The sequence below is a fragment of the Manis javanica genome, chromosome 3 (genome assembly GCF_040802235.1).
Source record: "Manis javanica isolate MJ-LG chromosome 3, MJ_LKY, whole genome shotgun sequence".
Taxonomy (NCBI): domain Eukaryota; kingdom Metazoa; phylum Chordata; class Mammalia; order Pholidota; family Manidae; genus Manis; species Manis javanica.
In genome coordinates this window covers 212,748,078-212,766,255 of record NC_133158.1, presented here as the reverse complement: position 1 = coordinate 212,766,255, position 18,178 = coordinate 212,748,078, and the positions used below count along the sequence as shown (strand labels likewise).

General features: G+C 48.5%; 1 protein-coding gene across 1 annotated transcript in view; it reads left to right on the top strand.

The window, feature by feature from the left end:
• Positions 1-3,313, top strand: part of XKR6 (XK related 6) — a 233,898-nt gene extending 230,585 nt beyond the window's left edge. The window contains exon 3 of the mRNA XM_036998969.2: positions 868-3,313. Coding sequence (XP_036854864.1) covers positions 868-1,832 — 965 coding nt within the window. The 3' untranslated portion in view covers positions 1,833-3,313. The remainder of the gene's footprint in view (positions 1-867) is intronic.
• Positions 3,314-18,178: the final 14,865 nt, after the last annotated feature.

The following is an 18,178-nucleotide window of genomic DNA, read 5'->3' as shown; positions in this document are numbered from 1 at the left end:
TCACTTGCCCATTGAGGAGAAATGCAGGAACTGACTTGCAAAGGTCTTGGAAACCTCATCAAGCTGGTGAGGGGAAGAGGCAGCCCAAAGCATGGGTTCCAGGGCTGCTGAATCAGGACCGAAACCAGAAAAGGAAAGGACCTCTCAAGTCAAGGCCTCAGAGAACTCTGAGCAGTGGTTGGTTGGAGAAAGCAATAGGGAATGTGGGGAGGCCAAGAAAGACAAGACTGAAGGAGAAAGGCAGCCATCAGAATAGACAGGCGATCCCAGAAGCCTTGGTAAGGGTGGTCTTAGCGAGTAAATGGGGAGAAGCTAAATGGAAAAGATTTCAGTTAAGGGGCTGATGGAAAGGCAAAAGCACGATTCCAGTGCTGTCTCAGAGGAGAACAGCTGTGGAACTTGGAGCAGTGAGCCAGCTTTGGTCTTCCCAACTGGTGATCCCTTCCACAGGAAGCCCATAGAAGGGACACAAACCCTGGCCACACATCAGTGTGCAAAAAGGATCCCCAGGAGCTCAGGATCCCTTAACACGGAATGCCTGCAGCCCTGTGCATGGCAGATATAATGATGCATCACAGTGGTCCCCGTTCTCACCCACCTTGGCAAAGCATGTTAGCCCTGGCTTGACTCTTGAGCCGTGGGTCTCCCGAAGTTCCAGGCAGTGTTGTTAAAACTAAAATTAGATTTTAAAAGCTGTCAGCATAGGGGGTAGCTGTGACCTCCAAGTTTGATTCTTGATTTTGTGTTTCTCTCTCCCTCTTCCTTTCGATCGTGCTGTGTGTGAGCATCTTCTCAGCTGGCAGCCCTGCTGTGCCCCGTGGTTGATGTCCCAGGTTTTGACTGTGTGGGTTTGTGTCTTTCCGGCAGGTGTCTCCTCTGTGACTTCCCTGATGTCCCTGGCTTGGGTGCTAGCCTCCTATCACAAGCTGCTGCGGGACTCCAGGGATGACAAGAAGAGTATGAGCTACAGAGGGGCCCTCATCCACCTCTTCTGGCGCCTCTTCACCATCTCATCCAGAGTTATCTCTTTTGCCCTCTTTGCTTCCATCTTCCAGCTCTACTTCGGGATCTTCGTGGTGGTCCACTGGTGCGCCATGGCTTTCTGGATCATCCATGGCGGGACAGACTTCTGCATGTCCAAGTGGGAGGAGATCCTCTTCAACATGGTGGTAGGGATTGTGTACATTTTCTGCTGGTTTAACGTCAAGGAAGGGCGGACTCGATATCGAATGTTTGCGTATTATACGATAGTCTTGACTGAGAATGCTGCCTTGACGTTCCTTTGGTATTTTTACAGAAACCCGGAGACCACTGACTCCTATGCGGTGCCAGCACTGTGTTGTGTCTTTATCAGCTTTGTGGCTGGGATCGCACTGATGCTCTTATATTATGGTGTGCTGCATCCCATGGGGCCACGAGCTAAGATCTTTGCCAGCTCCTGTTGTGCCGAGCTGCTCTGGGGCATCCCTTTGCCCCCCGATGTTGAGCCCATGGCGCCTCAGACCCCTGGGTACCGGGGGACCCAGGTCACGCCTACCAGAGCCGTCACGGAACAACAGGAGGATCTCACGGCTGACACTTGCTTGCCCGTTTTCCAAGTGAGACCCATGGGGCCCTCTACCCCGTCGGGGCGTCCTTACCACCCAGAAGGGCCCCTCATTAAGATTGACATGCCAAGGAAGAGATACCCAGCTTGGGACGCTCATTTTGTAGACAGGAGGTTGAGAAGGACTATTAACATCCTGCAGTATGTCACGCCCACTGCGGTAGGCATTCGCTATCGAGACGGACCACTCCTTTATGAGCTGCTACAGTATGAGTCTTCACTCTGAGAGCATTTTGACCCAAGTTGAGAAGGGGACCTTAAGTTTGGTTTGCGGTAAACACCGCCTGCAAGAAATATAACCCTCCCTTCCCCCAGTACACAGATCCACGACCACCACCACCACCACCACTAACACCACCAACGCTACAAAAAAAAAAAATCAATAAGTCACAATCCCTTCAGATAAGCTTTCTTTCCAGTCGCTGTATGTATACAAAGATATTCTCTATGTTTTGTAAGTAAAAACAAAAAGAAAACCTTTCTTTTGTTTTTTACACATAAACAGTATTGACAAATCCCACACTATGGTTCATAGGGCGGAGAAGGAGGAGCTGACTCCACTCCAAAAGAAAAAAAAAAAGTTTTCTATCTTACACCACGTGTAGATCATTTATGGGATTGGTGCTGATTGAAAGAACAAAAGAAAATAAAACAAACACAAACAGACAAACAAACAAAACCTTCAACTGCCTTATGCCCTTAGGTGCTGAGTTTCATTAAGTACTGTCACGTTTTCTCATGCAAAACTCTCTGGTGATTTTTGTACCAGGAGAGGGAAAATTAAACAATCAAATGAAACCAATTTAGAAATAAAACAAAAACTAACCAAGAAATAAAACACAAAGCAATCATTCTTCCTATGTGGTTATTTGTATTGAAGAAAACAAATTTACCAAAAGCCAAGGCATAGAAACCTTTCTTCATTTTGGTTTTTCTTCCTCCTGTCCTGTCCCTGCCCCTGACTTTCACAGAGCCTTCTAAGAGCCAAATGGCCATTTGAAACTCAAATGGCTGGAAAAGCCACTTGAAGGCTGACTATGTGCCATTTTAGCATTCACTGAGTAAGAATCTCATTTGTTTCCTGGTGAAAAGCAAAACAGAACCAAACAAAAAGCCACCCCAATGATTCTATAAGAACAGGAAATTCTAAGCAAATCAAAGGAGATTTCCACATATGTCATCAAAGAAAATCAGTAATAATAAAACTCAGCATAGTAGCAGAAAGAATGACATCAATTTAAAGGCACAATCTTTAATCAGTGACTGGCAAAAATGATTCGTTCTGTCATTTTAAGGCCGTGAAAGGTATACATTTATCTCAACGTGATACTGTGTAAGGCCTCTTTTGTTTCCATTTGGTGGGAAGCCTTAAATTGACCTGGAAAGAACTCTTCATTTTTCATTTGTGCTTTTTAAAAAATATTAACACAAAGAGGAAAATTAGGAATATATATACATAAAAAAAAAACATCAAATTGTAATAACTGACCCATTTCAAAGACCGGTGCTTCTGTATTTCACCATCGTGGGTGGCTGAAAGTCATTCAGCTCACTTGGTGCATCTGGGTTGAGTGGGAAATTTTGTGTGTGTGTGTACGTGTGTGTGCGTGCGTGTGTGTGTGTGTGCCCATAGCACACGTATATATATGTGTGTGTGTGTGTCTGCTGCAAGGTCTTGCCAGAAATGTAGAAAACCGATAAAACCGGCATGAGACTGTGGGTATGGCTGAGGTGGAGGATAAGGGTGTGTGGGGGAGGTGGGGGAGGAGGGAAGGGTGCTTGAATACGAGCCCCGACTGGAGGGTGAGACTCCACACCAGCAGCTCACTCTGGGGCTTAGAGGCTGTGTCGTTTGGGTGAGGATTCGATTCAGTTATTTATTTGTTCATTGTACCAAGTTGAATTTCTGGACATGCTGCCAGGATGTTCAACCATTTTTTAAATGTTATTTTTCAAAGTATTGCTCCTGCAAGGAATATTCTGTTCAAGGGCATCGTTTCAATCCCATTGTATCTCTACTTGGGCACACGCAAAAAAAAAGAAAAAAAAAAGGAAAAGAAAAAAAATCACAAAAAGAAAAATGTTGCCACAAAAAAGATCTATATATAAATTTAAGAAAGTATATATATATATATATATATATAAAACACACAATATTTTTAAGTAAATACTGTTAGTCTTTGTTGTGTGTAGCTGTGATTTTTTTTTTTTAATAACTGTTTAGGGTGCAAGACCTCACATTTGAACGATTCTTAAGAGAAGTTCACAAACTGAGGTTTTCTTGTTTTTCTTTTTATGTCTGTGGGTTATATTTTTTTAAAAGTATTATTCAAAGAGGCTGCTCCTTCCCACCCCCTTCATTATTTATCTAAATCTATATATATAAAAAAAGAACAAGTTTTAAATTTCAGCTCAGTTGGAAAAAACTGAATGCTCCTTTCTTTGTTTAGATCCCTTTGATTTCCTTTCTTACTGTTAAGCTGTGTTCCCCTCCCTGACCCGGCTGCCCCCTAGGGTCTTCCCTGGTGGGAAGGGGGAGCCGGAGAATCAGTGCAAAGAGCCTGTGTGGTGCCCGTCACCCAGGAAGCACAGAGCACACCCAGGCCTTGGTAGAGGCTGGCCAGGTGAACCCATCCCTGCCCATCCAGGGGACAGGCCCACAGGCCCCTCAGTGGTTAGTGGGGATTCCACTCTGGTCAGAGGTGCTTTGCCTTTTTATTCTGCTACCCCACTGAGGGCTGAACTCGTTGCTTACTCTGCTGAGGCTGGAGGAGGTGGGACCATTTGAGGGGGGCTCTCTGCTATCCCAGCTCTTGTCTGCCTTGGCTCTGGGGCTCTGTGTGCCCGGAGCCCCTGGACACCTGTCACTAGAGCAATCATTGATGCTGGCCCCTTGTGTCTTTCTGGGACCTCAACCACTTTGGCTTCTTTCTCTTGGACTTAATTCCTTTCTGTTCCTTTCTCATTTCAACAGTTGTCGCTTTAATTTGCCACCTCTACCTTCCTTCTCCCCATTCAGTGTGTGCCTGTGCACGTGCATGTGGGTGTGTGTGTTTATGTTTACATGCAACAGAGAAAACTGCTGACGTTCACCGACCCGGAGCACCAAAAGTTGGGGTGACAACTTCCAACTCAGGGAGGGCCTTCTGGGGCCTTAGCCACTGGGAACAAATGAGATCATAGGACATTTCAGAAAACCTTTCCTTCAGCCTCTGCCGGACTGGGCTCACTGCCATACTCTGGCAGTAGGGCCACTTCTCCGGTGAGGTGTTATTCCCCACCCCTCCATCATGCCAGCCCCTTTCCTAAGGATGAAGATGAGCACGTGCTTCGTGCATCGTGAGCACCAGCAGGGAAACCCAGTTTTGCAAAGAGACCAAGAAAGAAAAGTCAGAGAAGAAGAAGCTCAGGAGGGAGGGAGGGAAACAATGAGAGATGGGCGCATTCATCTGCCTTCTCAGCAGCCTCTCAAAGGCCCCCCACCTTTCCAATCGCCAGGAAACCCTCTTCCGCTGGTCTCAGCCATCATCCGTCCCACGTCTTCTCTCCCTGAGCAGGGTGCCTCCCCTTCTGGGGGCTGCTGGCAGCTGGCTGACCTCGGGCGTCAAGGTGGGAATTCACACACTCAGTGCACAGAGTTCCGCCCTGAAGACTTTGGTCCTGAAAACCCAGACCCTTTGGACCACCTGCAGCAGGGTCACTCTGTTCCTCAAGAGAAGTGGTGGCCTCATCCCATAATGGGACTCTGCTTTTAGACTGCTGCTGGCCTGAGCCTGCCCGACTTACCTGTCATGAGACGCCAGAGAGAACACCTGTGATGGTTTTTGAAAAGTCTCTGGGCCCAGTTCTCACCCAGGAACTACTGATGAAAACTGATCAGCTCTCAGTATTTAGTTCTGGTAGGAGACAAGCGCGTTGTCCCAGGAGCCATAGGATAAAACAGGAAACAATCCCCTTTCTTTTTTGCCAACCCAGCCAAATGTGCCCAAAAGCCCCAGAGAAAATTAGGCTCATCTTTTTGCTCTCAGAAATGTGGACGTATCGCTAAAATCTGCCTCGTTTTGTTGGCATCATTTCTGCAAGTTTCTTCCTTGCTCAGTAGGTCTGCCTCTTCTGAACCTCAGATCGTGTCAAGGCAACATTCCCTGCGCTCATGGTCACAAGCCTGTGACACCCCAAATGGCAGTGTCCTGTCTCTTCAGACCATGGTGAGGGGAGCTAAGGGGGTTCAGATGAGCCCCCGCGGAGCTTCCTCGCTCCCAGAGTTGCTTGTATCTCAAGCCCCCTCCTCCACCCCATCTCCGGGAGGCTCATCTCGCTCTGTAGGGTCACACTTGTCCCAGCAAATTGGGAGCAGGCCCATCGCTCTTGGCGGCACATGCACTGGATTTGTGCTTTTCAGTCAACGAAGACAACTCTTCCTGTGCCCTTGGGTTTCCTCCACCCCTGCCAGATCCCCGAGCTCTACCTCCCCAAGGATGAAGTCACCCAGCATTCAACGGCCCTGTGGCCTGAGGCATCCCCTCAGCAGCCACAACCCTTCCGACTCCAGGTGGTTTAAAAGAGGACAAATACCTGCGTGGACTGGGCCGTGACGGTGACTCTATTAGCTGTGTGGCCCCTCATGCCATGGGCATCAGACCCCTTCCTGATAGGAGCCTTATTCTCAGAAAAATTTACACGTTTTTAAAAAGCACCGTATGACATAATTTTCTCTCTTCCCCCCTCTACTTGTACTGCCTCCCACACAGTCCCAGGGGCAGAAGAAGAGGTTTCTGGGCTGATCTTTGGAGAAGCTCTGACGGGCCGCGGCCTCACTCCCGTGTGTGCCCTGAAACTCCCTAGGCAGCCTTGCTATGCATGATAGAGGGACCTGGCTTCCACCTAGCCTGTCTCTTCTGCAACTTGCCCCTGGGGCTGGGGAGTGCTATGACAGGTCCCAAGCCCTGATGGCCCCAGACCTTAGCAAAACGTTCTTTCCACATTTACCTAGCGGCAGATATAAAAAGAGGACAGCAGTGAGCAAACCCAGCTTTTGGCCTGGAGGAGAGGCTGTCAAGTCCTGAAAGAGAGCGGGGCTGGAGCGTATTCTGCATACAGCACCCACCCCTCCTGCCCCTGGCTCTCTCAGATGGGGGTGCTGGCATGATGGCATTTTTTTTTTTACCAAGGGAAGTGGCTCCTGACTCAAAGTGAGCCCTTTCTGGCCTCTTCTGTGTGATGATAGTGGCTCTGGGTGGTATAGCCTTAAATGAGGGGGCACTCCTTGGGTACACTCATTCGATTTTCTAATCAAAGAGCTAAAATCAGTTATCTCTTTGCCACACTGAAAAATATTAAAATAGCACTGCCAGATTTGGTTGGGGAGGAGGATTTAAATTTGGAGAGTGTGAAGAAAAGAGAGCTCATTGCAATTAATGTCATCTCCATTCAAGTGACATTCCAGTGTAGACCAGCAAACTGCCAGGAACAATCTCAAAGAGCTGGAGAGAGAGACGTGGTAAAGACGCCGCATGAGTGCACGTCAAGGCCACAGAGGCACGGGCTCCCCCCAGTGACTGGGCCGCCTTACAGGCAGCAGTCCCATTCATTTCCTTCTCAGGCATTTATCAATTACCAGGTTCTGTCAGGCAGCCCTCCTTCCGAAGCACACATGGCTGTCCTATAGCAGGGAATTTAAGTCAACGTCAGCTCCTTTTGTTAAAGTCCAGGTGTGAATGAAGTGAACAAAATGGGAAATTCCTCAAGGTTGACGCCTGTATCATGATCTCATCGCAAGCTGGCCGCTATTATAAAAGCAACATTCCGATTTTCATCTGTAGCCCCGCCTCCTGGACATGCAAATTGTAGTGGTCAGCCTATCACAGGTTGCAAACCCCCACAGCATCCTAAATCAATGCGTGCCTCTCCCAGTTGCAAAACTTGTAAATAGGCAACTCTGACCCCTCAGAGATTGTTTGTGAAGCCCCTGGCTGGGGAAAAGATGACGCTTAATCTGACTTTCCTCAATGGCAACATAAGCCTCTTTCTCCCCCCTCGTTAGCTATTTTAAAGGCTTCATTTCTTGCCTAAAACTGCATCTTGTGCTATTGGCCAAATATCAGAAGACAAGGGGCCGCCTTGATCTGCCTGCAGCTTTAATCCTCCGCCTACCTGGTCTGTCTGCCTTACTTGACTCTCTCGGGCACCATCTGCGTCTTCCCCCCCTCCTGGGAAGGAGCTGTGCCTTCTTGCTCCCTGTACCTTCCCCTGCAGAGGTTGGCAGGACACGGCTGGTACATACCAGAGCCAAAAGTCGGAGTGCTATAAATGGCAGCTCCTGGGGACAGCAGACGGACAACCGCAGGAGATCCCCCTGCACACAGCCAACACCTTGTGTCAAGGGCTAAGCATAGACCAAACTGGAGGTGAGCAAGCAGGGCCTGGGCAGTACTTGCCCTGGGCTGTCCCACCCCATGCAGAACATCAGTAATCCCAGTAGGAGATAAGCTGCCCTTCCAGTCCCTAACTGGGCACCACCCCCCACCCTTAAACGCTAGTCAGTCAGCTCCTCCGCGCCTGTCTGGGAAGGACTACTCCCAAAATTCATCCTCAGACCAAGGAGGACAAATAAATAATTTCCTGCGGGTATAGTGCCAACTGGGAACCCAGTGAACATCCCTCTAGAAGCAGCCTTTGGTGGATCCAGACAGCTGGTCACCTGTTAGATGAATTCCTTTGGTCTGTTTCTCCATCCTCAAGGGGGTCCTTGAGGACCATGGCTCAGGGGGTCCTCAGGCTAGAATAGGGTTGGAGAGATGTGTTTTAGCAGTAGACCTCCTAGAAGCTCTTTTAGACCCAGAAAGATCAGGAAATGTCACGGGCTGATTCGGGGTCCCCACTGTGATCATGGAAAACTCACTTCACCCTCTTGGTGCCTCGGTTTCTCCATCTGTAAAGTGGAGAGAAAGAAGGCCGACCTCTTTCTCCTCCCCTCCTCAGGGATGCTGTGAGGATTCAATCATTATTGCCTGGAGCGAAGGCATCACATAAGGAATAATGGTGGCCTCATGACTTGGTAGTGGCAGCACAGAAGGACAGCCTGTTCTCCAGGTGTGGTGGCACCTGGACACCCACAGGATGACCAGGGCAGCTGGACAGAGGCAAGTCTCACATACCTGTAGCTCTTAGACACTTCACAGCACTGTGAACCCAGCACAATGGTCCTCCGGTCAGCGACCGGGGGTCACCTGGCTCAAGCCGGCCACCCGTACTTCTAAAACCAAATGTCCCGACATTAATTTTTCCTGAAGTATCAGAGAATATATGGAAGAATGAATTGGAATGCTGAGACTCCTTGAGCTTGGGCAGACAAGAGAATGGGTGAATAGGGAGTATTTGGAGATGGTTTTTAAGACGGTTGAAAGCTCTTAAGGAAATGTCTCTCCCTTTTGCTCTTCTTTGCAATCTTTTTTTCAACCTTGAGGCTCACATCATCAAATGGACTCACCTTCTCTTTGCCTCTCTGCAGAGTACAGAAACAAAACTTAGTTTTTTAAAAAAAAAAAAATTCCCATCCGCCAAAATGTGGGTCCCAATGGTGGGGTTAAATCATTCCCTGGTGTGCTTTGAGGGGAGCCTGCAGGCAAAGATTCAGAGGCAAACAGGGCTGGGGAATATCACGAATGGGTTTTCTCCAAATCAGGGTATTTTTTTCCTCATCATTTGAATTGGAAAAATTTAGTTAAGTTTCTTTTTCTTTTTCTTTTTTTTTTTTTTTTTTTACTATGGTTTGACTGTTATTAATTCAACTACCAAGATACCCCTTGAGCAACAAAACAGACCCATCCTAAGAACCTCTGTGTTCTTAGGATGTAACGTGGAGTGAGAGTAGGTGGGAGCCATGGAGAGTCACTAGCACTCCGGGAGGGCCTGCCGCAACGCAGATTTCTATGAGCTCTGAGAACCTTCTCGGGGAGGAAGATCCTAGGAGCTTCACCTGTTCGACATCGCTCACCCTGGCTCTGGCTCTGGATTCGATATAAACATTCTTACCAAAAAAAAAAAAAAAAAAAAACACCTCCTGAGACTGTCCCAAAGGAACGGACAGGTCACTCAGGCAGGTCCCTGTTGTTACAGCAAGTCCTCCCGACCTTCAGCTACATAGTCCTGCTCAGAACTCTTTCCCACCTGCTCTGACTCTGCTTTCCAAGGTTAATATTACTGTTTTGACAGCACAAGGGACCAGATCTTTGTTTGGAATTCGATGATGACTTCTGTTTGGTTTTGCATCTGATGGTTCTGTGGAAAGGCCACATCCTGCTGGGATGACATCCACCCGGTGTTTCTGACGGTTATCAGGAGGGAGAAAGCAGGGAAACCTCAGGCCTTACTCTCTGTTCCCATCGGCGCCCGTTTCTTGACTGGGATGGACGGCAAGTGAACTAACTGTATGGCATTTATGAATGAGAACTCTGAAGGTGGACATAAGGAGCCGCAGAGAGTAGAGTGACTCCGTAGACGGGTAAGCGTGCTAAAGAAGAGGAGGGCGTCCAGAAGTGCGTGGAAAGAAAATATTTGCAACCCACTAATTGTTTCTTCCTAGACTCTCTGGGACAGAAATAGCTAAGCATATTCTTTTTGAACAGAGGAAGTTGCTTTTACTGAGTGACATATTTAAGCATTATTGTTTTACTACTGTCAGATAAAGCATCTACAGAAAGGAAAGATACATTCTTATGAACAGATCATGTCATTGGAAGTAAAAAAAAATCCAGGACTCTATCCTTCCACCGACCTAAGTCAGTCTTGGGGCCAATTTGCTTTCTGTAAAATGGAAAGAGTATTACTTACTTACCTCACAGGGGTGTTGTGAGGATAAGGAAATTAATGTCTGGTAAAGCACTTTGAGGGTAAAAGTATTATGGTTATCAAGTTTGCTTCCTATTTAAAACCCTTTTAAACATTAATTGAGCACCTACTGTGTGCAAGACACCATGCTAAGTGCTGTGGTTGGAAGGAGGAGGAAATTAATTCCTCTCCTCTTTTTTGATTAATGGATATTTTTAAATGATCACAAGAGGACAGAATAACAGCATTCTTTCAAAGTGTGGCAAGAAAGATGTTCTCCATCTGTCCCCTCTCTCCAGGAAAGGCTACTCTTCTTTCCTTCCCCAATATTTGCCCAAGAAGGAAGAGCTTGCAACCCTCTGGCTTCCATAAGAGAGCGCTCTTCTGAGAAGCAAACAGATGTTGGTTGCTCTCCTCCCTTTGGGGGAAAATGAAGGCAAATATAAGCGGCACATCCTGTGACCAGCAGCTACGGTTCTATTTTGTCAGTTGTCCCCCCCGGCTCAGCTTCAGTTTCACGGAAGCCTTCATCTTCTCTCTCCAGACCCAGAGAGCAGTTTGTTTACATTGTGCTGATATAGCAGCTTCCTTTTGGGTTGGTTTGCATCCTCGGAGAGTCTGGTATACTGTTTGCTGGAAAGTCTTGGCTTCCAAAGACAAGGGTCTTTACTAGAAAACAAATCAGAACATGTGGCTGACTTTTTTCTCTGGTCACTGGTGGATGGCAGTAGTTTTCAGGTTGTAGCTGGCTAGGAAGCCTTTTTAAATTTCTCACTTGTTCTTCCAGGTGCAAAGTTCTTCTCTTTCCAACCAGGCTCAAGCAATCAAGTCTGGATTCTAAAATTTTCTAAAATACAGCACATCTCCAAATTTTCTCTGAGTGCTGTGCCCGAAGTTCACCAGTTTCTGCAAAGAGCCGAACCACCTAGTGAGCTAAGCAGGCTGGAATTGCAGCCCCAAATCAAAGCTTCCTGGAAGTGCCCCAGAAGTACAGCTTTAGGAATGCTCTTTCAGGATGACTAGGGCTGCCTCCATGGATCCTCAGAAATCCTCAGCCACAGAAAGAACATCCTTGGAGCTCAGCGTGGGCTTCCTCTGTGTTTTAGAACCAGAGTGAAACCGCTTGTTACTTTGGAAATCATTATATGATGCCAGTCTTTAGGGGAAGAAGAGGATTACTTTCTTTTCCTTCTGGAGGGAAGAAAGGACAAAGAGAAAAGGAAGGTTATTTGTTTGAAAAATGGCTCTTTTGTTGCTGAGGAAAGACTTGGGACTCAGTGGTCCCTTCTACCTTGGACACAGGACTTAGGAGGCACCGTATGAGGTTTTGTAGGAACCCAAGGTAGTTCAGAGGCGTTGTGTCCTTTTCCTTCCAACCCAGGAACTGGTGGGGTGGGGGGATGTTTCCAGCTTTGGTGCTGCCTGGCTTGGGTCCTTCTGTGCTTTTCAGCCACTTCTCTGCTCTTCTCTAGCTGGCGCTCATGACAGCTCCCAGCCCTCGTGTCCATCCTAAAAGGCCTTATGTCCATAAGGCCAGTCCCTATATGCACATTGCTTCAGGTCAGGGCTGTTTGTCCAAACGCAATCCCTTAATCCTTTCACTTGCCTTGACACAACTATTGCTGCATGCTCCCACCAAATACATCACCAGCCGCACAAGAGCGGCCACTCACTGCTCTGAGCTGTGGCCCCAGCCTCTCTGCTGCCCCAGCCTGCCTGAGGTCAAGGGCAGGCTCCCTTTTTTCCTTCATTTAAATGCATATGCCTTTAAATGGTGCAGCCCTGGGTCTTGAGGGAGACTTACAGAGATGGAGGGAAGGACACAGGGGCAGATTGTGTTCCTTAAGATGTTGGGAACCTTCACTGGTAACTCATGAGGTCACCACGACCTCTGATGAAAACACAGTTTCTGCGGCCCCTGGGCTATCTAGGGCGTTATCTCATCAGCACGACAACAAGCCCCTACACAAGTCAGTTGTCACAGCACAGTAGGGTCCCCTCCAACCTCACCAAGGAGACTATGGTACCTCCTTGTTATTGAGGGCTCCACTTTTATTTGTTTGGAATTAGAGTGATTATGAGATGCCAGAGAGAGAGAGAGAGAAAGCGAGAGAGAGGGAGAGAACACACTGCAAACCACGTAAATTCTGAGGTGGTCCGAGATTGTGAGATTGTGTGACTGTGCAGAACTGAGGACTCCGATGGAAGCACGTAACTGCATTCTAAGCTCGCTGATCACATCTGGACACACGACTATGTCAATCTTGGGCATATACATGTACATACAAATGTATACTGTATATATACACACGTGTGTGCAGGTATATGCACACATGCCCACACACATATATATGTGTGTGCATTCTTCTTCAAGGGCTTAAAAATTTGATGAAGTAGATCATTTTGATGTTTAGGGCTCTTGCTGGACTTGAAATAGACCTACGATCTTGTCTTTCTCCCAGGCCCGGGACCACGGAGACCCTGGCCTGCTGTGCCTTCATCTCCTCCATTTGGGACAGGAAACCTCTGGAGGGTTGTGCTGGAATTCTGTGACTCTCCAGATGCTCCCAGTATTCTCAGCAGGTCCACAGAGCAACCTAGGGACTCTGGGTAGCAGCTTTCTAAGTAGCCCCCCACTTTCTGGAATTCAGATCACACCAAGTGACTCTGACCTGTGGGCATGGCAGTCGTCAGAGCAGGTACAGACAGGGAAGCGTCCATGGAGAAGGAGGGTGGGGAGTTGCTGCTTGAAGCCTGGCCAGGGTTCCATGTCCTTCAGCTGCCAGGATCTCAGGTGGTGAAACCCGAGCCCGGGGAGTCTGGCCCTGAAGGGCTGGTGTCCACAGACAGCATGAGACTGGCCCAGAGGCCTCCCAGGAGCCTGGGAGAAGATGACCTCCATCTGGCAACTCCAACAGACAGGAGACATTTCAGAGCAGCCACTGTGTAGGAAGCATACCGACTTCAGAATGGTGTGCCACATCCCTTCCCTTTGCGGTGATGGCCATGATAGAGCCGGAGTCTGCCAGACAGACCTGGGAAGAAACAGGTGCACGTGGTGTGAAAAAGTCACTTGAATTCCAGCCCACCCAGGTGACGGAATTCACCTGACCCCAAGGGCCAGAGGTTGTGGCTATGCTGGAAGAGGCCTTCCACAGCAGCTGGAAGAGTGGGAGGGCAGAGATGCTCATGTAGCACGGTGCTTTGAGCCACCAGCCTTCTCTCCTGGCCTGCATCCCATTCTGAGGTGCCTCCTCTGACTGGAAGGGCAAGGGAAGCCACCTGCAGAGACCTGAGCCATATTCTAGGAGGGTCTGGGATCTAGACGGGGGCTGGTAAGATAGTTCCACCACCTGAAAGGCTTGTGCTAAATGGGAGAAAACCACAGAGCCGGACAAGGCTGCTAGAAGCCTTCTCAAGCCCATCCACAGGGGCAACTTTTGGGTCCCCACCCCTAACCTGTCACAGGTGCTTGTCTGTGTCTTCCAACCCTGGTGGTGTGGCGTGTGGCCAGCTGCTTCAAACTGCTACTCCAGGAGCTTGGGTTACATTCCCTTTCCTATTTTTATGTCCCTTTATCCCCAGCACCAGTCCCCAGTGTATAATAGTCCCATTATCTTTTCCCCTGCATGGACTCTTTTGTGACAAGACATGTTTCCAAGAAACCTACTTTTCCACGAGTCTTCCAGTAAAGCAGTTCCTATGTGTGCAAGGAGAGAAATTTGCAGGTAGGACTGGGAAGATAAAGGGAGAATTCTGGAGGGGACTGTGGGGGCAGCCCTGCTTTTTTATGTGGCCTTTTTCTTCTATTAAAAAAAATCAGATTTGTTACAGAAGAAAATATACTATCAGGAAAGGAAGGAGGGAGGAAGGAAGAGAAATAGAATCCCCTCCAGCCTGTCATGGCTGTGGGGCGGCGCTGTGGTTTGCTGGGCAAAGCAAATACATCTCTCCTCCAGCAGCTGAGCAGAGGTCACCAGCAGCATTTTCTAACTGTGTCTGCCTGAGACCGGGCCACGGAAGGGTGGCTCTGGTCTCCCGGGCTGCACCCTGCAGGAGTGCTTTGGGCCTTCTCTTGTGTGCCCCCCTGGTCACTGGCTCTCCACCCCATCCGCCTGGTGAGAGGAGGCAGCCTGCAGGAGCCAGGAGACTAGGATCCATCCTGCCAGGGCACACTTGCTTGGTTTCTCTTGGGTACTTTCCTACCAGGCAGTCTTCCAAGTTTGAGCCAATGAAGCTGATGGCACTGCTAACTCTTTATAGAGCAAAGCTGTTGAAATTCTTAGGGAAATCGAAGGCCTGGGTACATAAAATTTGTAGTTCTCTCCAAAAGCCTAACAAGATACCTTCTTTGCTTCTGTCGACTCTGAGCATGATCTATGTCTGAAAGACTGGTTTGTATGTATAATTAGGTTTAAAAGAAGCAGATTCATAATCATTAATTTTGAGATCCCAACTATTTGCTCCCGCTGGACAAATGATCAGGCACGCATCCATAAAAGGAAAGTTCTAGAACTTGGCAATTCCAAGCTGATGGTGTGTGTCCTTAGACCCTCTCTGTCTATTTCAGCAAGATGGGAGTTGACTGTAGGAACTCTACCCACATGAGACTTCGTATCCAGCTGGGATACTTCTTCCATTTTCTACTATTCTGAGCAGCAGCTGTTTGAGAAAAATATAGCTTCCAACTCTCAGACCATGTCTTCCTTCACTCTTGAGTTTGCTGGTGTTAAAAAATCATTTACAGTGAACTATAGGCTAAAGATTAAGCCCATCAGCTGAGCTTCCCAACATGTAGGTTGATGGCCACCTGCTATTGACCAAATTCTTAACCGAAGGGAGTATAAATGAGCCTGGCTCTCTGGAGCAGGTCCATTTGGAAGTGGCTTGGCCAAGAAGGTGGGGGGAAGACTAGGCGGTACGCTTGGCCTTTATCACGCCTGATCTGCTTATGCGAAACCTGTGTTTCAGGCAGGAAAGCCCGATGCATTTGGCTGATGACGTATGCCACATAATTAACGCCCTTTGGATGGAATAAGAAGCTCTTATGCTTAAAACATAATTTCATTTAACTGAGCGCCTATTATAAGCAAAACACAGTCCTTGCCCACGGATGATGCAGTGAGGGAGGAAAAATATTTGCACATTGGAAGGTATAAAGGCCAAGAACGAAATCTCCATCTGTCTTAACAGGATAGTGTAAAGATTCACAGGAGGACATCAGTAACTCGGCACTCTGGACCAAAGCTGTGCCTGTGGACCAATTATTTAGCCTTACTGGCCATCAATTTTTTGTTTTCAAAATGTTCCTTTCAGCTCTAACAAACTATGGCTAGAGGCTCCAAAAACCCTAGTGGAAGGCAGAATATGAGAAATACGTAGAGGCCCAGAAGCACTGCCGGAGTCCCGTGGAAGGGGTGCCTGACAGAGGGGACGAGGGAGGCCTCTGGGCTGAGCCCCTCTCAGCGCCACAGACCAGCGCTCCCGGCCTCCACGGAGTGCGCCCTCTGCTTGGTCTCGCTTAGGGAGCAGTAATGACGCCAGGTTGTACTTCCTGCTCTCTGCCTGTCCTGTTGCTGGCAGCGGCGGGAGGAGCCGGAGAGGAAGGCTGGGGGAGCCGGCCCTCTCTGTCCGCACGGCTCAGAGCTGCGCTTGCCCATCTAGGTCCTACCCACTGTGGCTGGCTGGGACTGTTGTCAGGACACTGGTGAGCTCGAGTCAATGGAGAAGCAGGGGTCTGGAGGCCAGCAGTACATTTCCTGTCTAATGGAAGTTCTAGGAACCCCTAGAAAGAGTAAATAGGCAGAGACTGTTCTTCTAAAACCCTGGGCACAGACTCCCAAATGCTGAGGCCTGTTATTGCAGGAGGCATACGAGTGGAAAACAGCGTGAGAGGAGGCCTGGGAGAAAGGGTGGGGCAGGTGGCGTGTCCTGGTGACTTCTTTGTCCCAGGAAGGTGCTAGAGAAGGCCTTTTGCACATGGAGGACTCTTCTGGCCGAAGTTTTTTTGTATGCCTCTGTTACCCATGCGCCAAAAGTAGGTTTGGATAAATAATTCAGATTGTTGGAGGGTGGTAGGAATAACTAATTTTCCTCACACTGAAATGGGAGTATCATTCTCAATATAAACAAGCAAGCAGAACTTAAAAACCAACATAAGCTAAAAACCCCCAGCTCGAGGAACCAGAAGGAAAAGCAATGATTCCGTTTAACCAGTATGCGCAGAGGCGGCGTATCTGCCTGGCTTCTGTGTTTGAACCTCCTGTGTTCAGATGGAGCACTGGCCAGAGTTTGGGAAGGGGAGTCCCTGCAGTAGCCACTCCGATTTTGGTCTCAGGCCTCCTGTCTGTCCCCATGAGCTTAGACAGCAAGTCCTGGGGGCCTTCAGTTCACACCAGCATGGCCAGCTGACCTCTCTTTTTCTAACCCAGACCAGGAACGAGGGAAGGAAGTGGCTGGAGAGGAGAACCCCTCACCCTATGTTCAGATCTTTCTGCAACACCTACAGGCTCCCCGTGCCCATCTGGAGTGTGGCCCCCTACCCGGAATGAGAAACACAGAAAGGGATATTTCAAGCCCGGCAAGTAACTAATAAAAATTAAAATTAAGATTTAACGTCTACTCTGCAGTCCTCGGCTGCCCCTCTCTTTTTCTGGTCCCTCAGTGGCACATGTAATTCTTGGTGCTCCGAATGGCCGATTCCAATTTTCTTGGCCAGACTATAGGATGGAGTAATGTTAATCCTAAGCCAACACTCATGGTTCTCAGCTATGTGGACAGATGTGGACATCTGTCTGTCCTCATTACCTTGACCCGGTGCTACCTGCGGCTAACAGTGCCTATGGATGCCGTTCCTCCATTCTCTCTCTCGCTTGCTCTCTCTCTCTTTTTCTGATGCGTTACCAGGAAGGAATCATATCAGAAAGACAGGTTTCCGTGGAGGACTTCACTTAGCACCAGATTTGTGTTCTAACTCTCCCTTTTGAGGGAGGCTTGGTTTCCAGTGCTGAGTCCCTCCCTTTTCCTTCTAAAAATGGATGTGTTTTTCTGTTCTGTGGGCCCCAAGGAAACGGCAGTAAAATGGACCACATTAGGCTTTTTCTTCTCTCTCTCCCTGTTGCGTTGGAATGGACAGACGTCCAGGGGCTGGGATAGGTTTTGAATGAGTCGCTCCGGGGTCCTTGCTAAAGATGAGAGAGTTTTCTCTTCCCCCACCGAGGCGAGGTCAGGGCGGTGCCAACAAACGCTTTTCCTTCTTAAAACCTTGTGGTGCCTTCGCGCGTGGTGCTTGTCTGGTGTGACCCCAGTCACGGGTGCCACTTGCAGCAAACAGCAATGCCTGTACTCATCCTTGGTAGCGCGTGCCGCTGCAGTCCGAGACTTTCATGTGCATGTATGCAAATAGATAGAGGCGTGGACGTATGGCTGTAGGGATGTGATTATATAACGGGGGTTCTGGTGCAGCTATGGTGGGGAGCTCATCATGTCTGTATGAAAACATGTGCTAAACTGGAAGCAACTGCTCCGGAGAGTTTGGACTTTTGGGAAGGGCCCCCACAAATGAGTGGGGTTTCTCCTGTGACATGTTCTCTTCTTTGCTCTTGTGAGAGTTGCTGTCTCCATAACATGGGGTGTTTGATAAGGGAGCAAAGAGCAGCTTCTTTTGAACTTCCTTTGGTGGTGCTGATATTTTAAAAAGCGCTTTGCTTGTTTTGCTTCCTCATCCGTGGCCAATAAGCTGCT